General features: G+C 45.8%; 1 protein-coding gene across 1 annotated transcript; it reads left to right on the top strand.

Moving 5' to 3' along the window:
• Window positions 1-7,649: 7,649 nt before the first annotated feature.
• On the top strand, window positions 7,650-8,186 carry LOC142765251 (uncharacterized). Its single transcript, XM_075865952.1, has one exon. It carries the CDS (start codon window positions 7,650-7,652, stop codon window positions 8,184-8,186), a length of 537 nt encoding a protein of 178 aa, XP_075722067.1.
• The last annotated feature ends 996 nt before the right edge of the window (window positions 8,187-9,182 follow it).

Below are 9,182 nucleotides of genomic sequence, written 5' to 3'. Positions count from 1 at the left end.
GCGAACGCGAACCTAGTTGCGCCGAAAAAAAAAGAACGTCTAGCAGTGGCGGCACAGGCGTCAGCGCAATGCTTTCGGTGTGTTCTCCTAATACACTTATAAAAAAAACTGAGGTATACTAAAACTCAGGTTTAAGTATAAAAAATTGCGTGTAATTTTTATTTAGTGCTAGTAAACATAAACACTAAATAAAAAATACTTGGTAAATTACATCGCTTGCTACACTAGCGCCACACTTGTCGTGCGGGCGCAGAAGGCGCAGATTTGTCATTCTGCCCTCAAACAAACTACACTGTGAAGTGTGCTACTAAGTGTACAGCTGATGAAAAGCGCGTCTGGGTCCGCTTTTTTTTTCTTCTCCGATATATCGGGGGGGGGGGGGTATCCTTATGCACGTGTTTCGGTGCTTGATCGACTTTGACGCCCTTCCTTCGCGGACGAACGGCGTGTCTAGGCTTTTTTTTTATCGTTGTTTTGCACGTGTTTCGGCGTTCGGTCCGCTTTGACGTGCCAACACTCCATTCTGCTGCTGCGTGTGTTAGGAACTTGCCGTAGCTGTATTCTCAGGCCTTCTGTGTTCAGCCAGCGCTGCTATCTTATTATCTGCGGATGCTAAACTAAATCACTGTTTTGGTTTGGTGAAGTTTGGCACACAGAACAAACAATAATCTTGCCCATGAATATCAATGTGGGCGGCATGCATATTTGTGTGCGGTGTCCTGTCGGGGAGTAACCGTTGTGTGACGAGAGCATTTACAGCGGTTTCTCCTTCCATTGCTCCCTTACAAACTTAAGATGAATACACTTGCTCCCCCATTCTCGAACAAGTCGGCCATCTTGTTCCGCTTGGTCTTTTCGGAGAGTAACAGTCGGTCTGAAGGAGTAAAAACAGCCGTTGCTCCCATTTCGGCCGTTTTTGGCTTAGAGTGTATGATTATGAGAACATTTTTAGCTCCAGCTCCGTTTTCTATCTCGATAAGGGAAGTTTATTTTGAAATGAATTAAGAGATATTTTGCATGGCATGCACACTTCAGCGCCTAAATAATGACTGCCGTTTTAATAATTTATATGTACACCTATAACCAAGCAGGGCTCGACCGTGAGTAGATAACATTATAAAACATTCAATTGACTAAGAAGGAAAAATTGATTTCAATGGTTTGTCTATCTGTCTACCTAACCGCCTACGTCTGGTTTCTTTCGTGATCACTCCCTTAGCTTTGGGTAAACCAAATAAGTATGAGACGGTAAGATGGTTTGACTAATATGATTGCCCGCCAGGTCATGAATAATTCGGCAATCCTATCGCGTATGTCGTCAAAGCCTTTCTTCCAGATGTGTGGCACATATATTGCGGGTATGCGGTTATGGCAAGAAATATTATAGGTAATTTTAACATGACAACGTCGAGAAATATGTCAGTGTTGATCCTTAGAGCATCAATTACAACATCAAAGGTAACATGTGCAGGAGGATAAAAAGGCGCGTGCATATACGCAAAAAAAAACTTGATAATTTTTATATGAAACAAAAGAGTACTCTGATAAATCGAAATGATACACACATATATGTTAACATGATTTATAGATTATATATACCCAATAATTAAAATAATAAGTGCACAACACCACTGGGCTAGTGAACAAAGATTATATATATATATATATATATATATATATATATATATATATATATATATATATATATATATATATATATATATATATATATATATATATATATATATATATATATGCACAAATACGAATTCTAATCATGCATGTATCTGCACATTCAAAATTCATTGTGAAACATTGCGACAATAAGTGATTTTTTTAGTAATTCGAGAAAAGAATGATGATTTTCGCGCGAATGATGCATGCAAATGATGCGTTGCTTCAGGTTACACATAGCCGAGGAAAAAGAATTGAAATAAATGAATAAGTGCTTGAATTACGATATTGGAAATTAAGCATGCTCTGGAAGAGAACCTAAATAATCACGGCTGCGGCTGAGGTGAAATTCTAAACAAACTGCATGCATCAGCAATAATCGAAGGTGTGCTTATCAAAAGTTTAATATATATGATAAAATCGGGTGTCGTACCTCTTGGAACTGGCTCTTGACAAGCATGCCAATAAGAATTAAGACGTCGTGTGTATCAAAGTGGTATTTTTATGTGATTTTTCAAGTGTGACTCCACATAAAGATTGTTGCATGCACAGCACTCCGTCGGATTGAAACAGGACAATTTAGGGCTAAGTAACGCACACACTTTTGTTTCCACCGCTTTTACCTCGGGTCAAATCAGTGTAATTTCAACTCCAGCCTCTAGATCAGAATCAGCGTTATCTTTAGAAACCAAAAATGTGGTGATGTGACGTGCTTACCTCGAGCTATTGCGCATATAGGTATGATAGACAAACTAGCCCGTCAACGCGTCCACTCACTGTACGAGGTTTAATACATTCCCTAGTTCACAAATTTTACTGATTGGGACCCGATAGAATACGCGTCGTTATCGTGAAGGCTCACGTTTAGACTACTCGTGCCATGGGCGCAAATAGTCTAAAAAATTTAGTAGAAGTTTTCAAAGATTCTGATACGGCCATGTTTGTCGAAGGCCTAAAAATAAGCGCGCCCGGCTCTTCGAGCAAAAGCAATAATAAAAATTATACAATGAACTCGGTTGTTACAAACTACAGTCGTGGCTCTCACGTGGGCCGGCTCTGGGATTCATATTATATTATGCAGTGAATTATCACCTGTATGCCTTGGAAGCTATGGTTGTTCAGACTTCGTTGACGCTTTCACGTGAATGCCAAAATGCCTTTGCACAACTTGTATCACTTTCAGTGGGAATCTACATCTTACGTAACATATTTCTAGGCTCCAAGAGAAAACCCACGGCAAGCCATGTTTCTGTAGCTACAACAAATATTAAAAAAAACTTTATTGGCTCAATTCATTTCAATAACTTTTGCTGTGAAGTGCAGATGTGCGTGCGCAATATGTAGACCGGCTGAGATATACGGTGACGTACCATACTTTCAGATCATCCGTAGTACAATTTAAAAAGTGCCTATAGTCCTGCAGTTTCCGAGAATCCGTTTCTCTCAGAAAGGTGTCTTTTTGCCCCGCCGCGGTGGTCTAGTGGCTAAGGTACTCGGCTGCTGACCCGCAGGTCGCGGGTTCGAATCCCGGCTGCGGCGGCTGCATTTCCGATGGAGGCGGAAATGTTGTAGGCCCGTGTGCTCAGATTTGGGTGCACGTTAAAGAACCCGAGTTGGTCTAAATTTCCGGAGCCCTCCACTACGGCGTCTCTCATAATCATATAGTGGTTTTGGGACGTTAAACCCCACATATCAATCAATCAGAAAGGTGTCTTTAATGTTTCTCACCAATACATATGCGGCACTGGAAACCTTTGTCTTTTCTTTCCAACTTTAGAATTGCTGACATTATTTTAACTTTCTCGCAAGTGTAGTACACTCAGTTTCTTATTCAATGATGTATCACAGACACTAGATGTGGTGCCTCAACTCCCGTAGTGCCCTGCCGCGGTGGTCTAGCGGCTAAGGTACTCGGCTGCTGACCTGCAGGTCGCGGTATCAAATCCCGGCTGCGGCGGCAGCATTCCCGATGGAGGCAGAAATGTTGTAGGCCCGTGTGCTCAGATTTGAGTGCACGTTAAAGAACCCCAGGTGGTAGTAATTTCCGAAGCTCTCCACTACGGCGTCTCTCATAATCATATGGAGGTTTTGAGACGTTAAATCCCACAAATCAATCAATCAGGTCTGTTAAGGACTAGGACGGGTGCAGAAGGCATGATTACGCCGAAAGCAAGCTGGAATTTTCTGAAAGAAGCAACAACCTGCTACATTTGTTGCACTTCGTATTTTTCACCATCTTTCAGGGCACATAGCCGCTGACGTAATAAGCGATCCGGGGGCCAGTTTTGCGTCCAATGAGATCAGTGTGGTCAGGCAGGGCTTCACAAGCAACTATAATTTCACGAACCTCATTGAGGCGCCCCACATCTAGCAGCTCATCCAGCTTATTCTGCAATGTTATTGAATAATTGTGGATGCCAAGACATAAAAGGCTGCTCGGAACTCCAGAACATATTGTCCCGACGTCAAGAGAGAGGTCGTACTAGAAGACGCTGAGAAAACAGCAGCGGGTCGGTCTTTTTGTTAACCGCGTGAGAGAGAGTTCCTCATCTTTGTCGTTGTTGCATTCTGCATAAAAGCGTGCAGATGCGCGTATGCGCTGTCGCCTTCGTCTTTTTCGCGGGACGCACGTGACATTATGTTTCCACTGGAGGGTGACTGTGCCAAACTGTAAAAACTGAGGCAATTCACATAGATCAAAAATTGTGTTGGTGATGGGCGATAATACGAGCCAGACATTTGCTTCAGAATTCAAAAAAAAAATTTAAGAGAGTCTTGGCAGAGGCGAGACGTCATCAAGTATTTATAGCCCAAGGTTTTCTTGACATAGTGCCGGATAGAAAGGGGGCTGGTTAGAGTGACGCGGAGTCCTTCGGCAGTTGATTCACTCAGGAACCCACCGTCCTGAGGCACAGCTTTTTACCAAGTAGCTAAGAACCCGTTGATAACATGCTTGTAGCAACGAACGATAAATCTTTCGTCGAAATGAGCTTCGCACACAACGAATATATTTTCCAGTGATTTGTCAGCGCGAGAAATCGTACGCTCCCAGGCCTTGAGGTGTTCATCATCGGCGGCAGCAGAGATGAGAGATGCTTTCTTGCCTTGTTTGCGGGCCAAAGCATATCCCGCACCACATCCAGGTGCAAAGCGGTGTCTGCTGTTTACTCAGCACTGTTGCGTGGTCACATTGGCACGTATTCATCCCGAACATGTCCATATAGGCAAATAGCAGTCGTTGCGACTTGCGAGCACACGGGCACGCGACTAAAAGTGCCGCGCTGTTACATATTCGCCGGCTGGACGACCGACGGGTGCCGAGGAAAGACGACGCAAGCAGTGCCAGGAAGACAATCCCTCGGCACCCGTTGGTCGTCCAGCCGTCGAATATGTAACAGCTGGTGGCAGCGGTGGGATGGAGCGTGCGTCGGCGGTGGCCCTTTGCGTCCGTTTGGTGAGAGCACGGCTTGTTTGACTTCATTGGGAGCATTAGCGACATTTTCTTGGTAGTAGAGGATTTTTTTTACTTTGCTAGAATTAAGTATTACATGTAAGAGTTACTTTTGTTATCAGCAGTCATGAATCTCGGGTCGCTAACGAAGCTCAACCTTGTGTTGCTAGGTGAAGAATTAGGCATCGAATTGCAGAAGTTGATGCGTAAGCCTGAAATTATCGAGGCAATATCCACCTGCGGAGCAGAAGAGGACGAAGTAAAGGAATGTAGTAAGGCAGTCTCCCTTCAATTGAAACAGCAAGAGGTAGAACTGAAGTTGAAAGAGATGCAACTGCAGAACCTTGAACACAACGATAGCTTCGACATGCGCGGGTACATGCAATCTTTCAAGGCTGGCAGTGACATCACTTTGTATCTCGTCAATTTTGAGAGAACGTGTATTAGGGCATCACTTGATAAATAAACCTGGTCGCAACGCCTGTTGACATTGCTTCCCAACGAAGCAGCTGACATAGTCGCGAGAATGACAGATGCAGATGCAAGTGAATACGAAAAAGTGAAGCTTCGGCTCAGAAAAAGGTACAGCTTGTCAACAGAAGCCCTGAGGATGAAGTATCGTAACACAAGGCGTAGTCAAGGGGAGTCATACGGTGAGTTCAGCTACAAATACATGAGCTTGTTAGGAGAATAGCTTAAAAGCGCTTACGCATACGAGGACAAGCAACGTGTGATTGAACTGATTGCGCTAGAGCAATTTTATGCATCGATTCCGGAGCAAATGCGCCTGTGGATTCGGGACAAGCTAAACGTCGAAACGTTGCAAATGGCAACTAGTTTGGCTGACGAGTACTGTTCCCGTAGGATGGGAAGTTCGGAAGACCTGCGAAAGAAACCGTCGGGGCCTTTCAAGAAATTTCAGAAAGAAGCGAGAGAAGGCAACCAAACGAAACCCGACAATGCCCCCCCCCCCCCCCCCAAGGGCAAACTGTCAACGCGACCGAACTCAAGAGTTCCAAGTTTGAAGAAAAACGGCCGTTGACCTGTTATAAATGCCATCAACCAGGCCACATCGCCACAGGCTGCTGGCAGCCCAATGTGTCTGCTAATTTGCTAACAGAGGACAGCGACTGGCTCTCACCCTACACGTATGACATGGTGGTGAAAGGCATCAGTTGCAAGGTTCTGCGTGATACAGGAGCAACATTTGATATCGTCCACCCGTCATTTGTTCAGCCCGAGCACTTCACAGGATTGTGTGCGTCGGTGCGCCAGGCACTAGAACCCGACACGAAGTGCTTGCCGGTCGGAAAAATTCAAATGCAAGGTCCTTTCGGGAAATTCCAGATTGAAGCGGCTGTTTTGAACAGGCTTCCTCAAAAAATCCCGTACATTTTTTTCTATCAGATCGATGAGGGACTTGCCAAATGCAGGAATGAAACTGAACCCGTAATGGTGGTCACTAGGCTCTCACCAGAGCGCACACAGCCAGCGCTACTCGTGCGGCCGAAATTGCAGCTGACAGTGCCAACAGCCACGTTAAAGAACCCCAGGTGGTCGAAATTTCCGAGCCCTCTACTACGGCGTCTCTCATAATCATATGGTGGTTTTGGGACGTCAAACCCCACATGCCAATTAATCAATCAATCAATCAATCAGTGCCAACAGTGCTCCGGCGCAAGTTACTGCAATGAGCGCAAGCACCCCAGCCACGCAAGCCACTGAAAGCACTGATAACACCACTCCCGTCGCTTCCGCGTCCGGAGGCGAATCGATAAGCCCAGTCAGTGAAAATTTTCAGCTTCTGGCCAAGGTTGACAAAAACGCTCTCAAGATGGAGCCGGTAAACGACGAGTCACTGCAAACGTGCTGCGAAAGATCGAGACGGAAACAAAAAGGACCAGTGTCGTTCATTGACAATGACGGCCTCTTGTACAGAAAATTCAAGAACAAAAAAGGTCGATGGTTCGAGCAGCTTGTAGTCCCCCAAAGGTGTCGCGTTGCGCTGCTGGGTTTGGTTCACAGCGACAGCTGGGCTGGTCATTTAGGAATAAACAAGACGAAGAGCAGGCTGCTGAATGATTAATACTGGCCTATGTGCTTCAAAGACTCCGAGAACTGGGTGCGCTCCTGCAGCCAAAGGACGGGACGGCCAAACAATCGACTCAAGGCGCCTTTGGTCGAAGTACCTTTGATCGGAGAACCTTTTCGCAGACTGGTAATCGACATTGTAGGGCCTTTACCAGTAATAGCGGCAGGCAATAGGTACTTGCTCACGCTCATTTGCCCCGCGACGAAGTTTCCCGAAGCAGTGTTGTTGCCGGAATCAAGCTCCACAGCAGTTGTTAATTCGCTACTCGCTGTATTTGCCAGAATTGCATTCCCCAGTGAAATCCAATGCGACTAAGGGTATGTTTTCACAAGCGCGCTTACCACGAAATTCCTCAAGAAGTGCGGCATATCCATTCACCGCAGCTCTGTATACAATCCGCAGAGTAATTTGGTCGAAAAACTTCATTCAGTAATGAAGCGAATTCTGCGTGCGCTCTGCTTCGAGAAGGGCACCAAATGGGACGCGGCTATTCCCGCGATGCTCTTTGCTCTGCGCACCGTCACTCACGAAGTGACTGGTTTCACGCCGGCGGAACTCGTTTACGGCCGAGCGTTTCGTTCCCCTCTAACGTTGCTGAAGGAAAAGTGGGAAGACAAATTCGTGGACAAAACGGTGGTCGAGTACGTGCGGACGTTGTTGAAGCGCCTACGTGAATCGCAGGAATTGGCACACGTGAAGATGGCTCAAGGTCAACAACGCGCAAAGGTGTACTACGACAGATCCGCACGTGCACGAACATTCAAAGAAGGCGACAAAGTACTCATTCTGAAGTCATCAAAGGCAAATAAACTGGAAGTAGCATGGGACAGGCCTGTCACTGTTAAACAAAAGCTCTCCGACACCACTTATTTGGTCACGACGCCCGACAAGCACAACGATGTGACACTCTACCACTGCAGCCTTATGAAGCCCTTTCTCGAACGCACGGAGACGCTGAGCATCGTCTAAAACGAACCAGAGGAGATAAATGTTCCAGTCCCTCAAGTGCCAACCCCTTGTTCTTCCGCGTCAAGTGAAGACATATTTGAGTCTGTAGCTACACAAGCCTCTTTAACAGTCGAACAAAGAAAGCAGTTGAAAATGGTTATCAGCAACTTCAGCGATTTGTCCAGCCCCCACCCCGGCAGAACAAACCTTGTCGAACGCGACATCGAGTTGACATCTGACCAACCCTTCCGAACCAGGATGCACAGATTTTCACGCCGTCATGAGAAGCTGTTGAACGATTGCGTTCAAAACATGTTGGCCCTGGGTCTAATCGTGCCGGCGGAGAGCGAATACGTATCATCGATGTTTATCCTAGAAAGTCCTGGCAAGGAACCCCGACCATGCATTGGTTATCGAAAATTGAATGCAATTACAAAGACCAAGTTGTTTCCCATTCCTAATGTCGAAGCCTTGATCGAAAGAGTTTCCACAGCACAGTATGTTTCCACGTTGGATCTAGTCCGCGGCTTCTGGCAAGTGCCACTTACGGAAAACGCCAGCCAGCTAGCCACTTTCTTGACTCCGACAGGCATATATTACCCACTTGTGCTGACTTTAGGTCACAAGAACGCACCGTTCATGTTTTCAAAACTAATGAATCAGGTGCTCGCAGGCACAGAGTCATTTGCTGTTCCCTACCACGATGACATCGCGGTGTTCTCGAACACTTGGCAACAGCATTTGGAACATTTACAGGAGGTTTTCCTTCGACTACGTAAAGCAGACTTGACTCTGAAAATGACTAAATGTCGTTTCGCGAACACCTACGTCCACTACTTGGGGCATGTTGTTGGCCAAGAGAAGCGACGTCCTTCCGAACTAAACGTTGACGCGGTCACTAGCTTTCCTTTGCCGAAAACAAAGACCGACATACGTTCATTTTTTGGTTTTGCTGAATACTACAGAAGCTATATTCCTCACTTTGCAAACTTAGGTAGTTCCCCCAGAGACGCTCTC

Source organism: Rhipicephalus microplus, chromosome 1 (assembly GCF_043290135.1).
Source record: "Rhipicephalus microplus isolate Deutch F79 chromosome 1, USDA_Rmic, whole genome shotgun sequence".
Taxonomy (NCBI): Eukaryota; Metazoa; Arthropoda; class Arachnida; order Ixodida; family Ixodidae; genus Rhipicephalus; species Rhipicephalus microplus.
The sequence above is the reverse complement of the archived record's forward strand: the minus strand, read 5'-3'. Positions and strand labels throughout refer to the sequence as shown.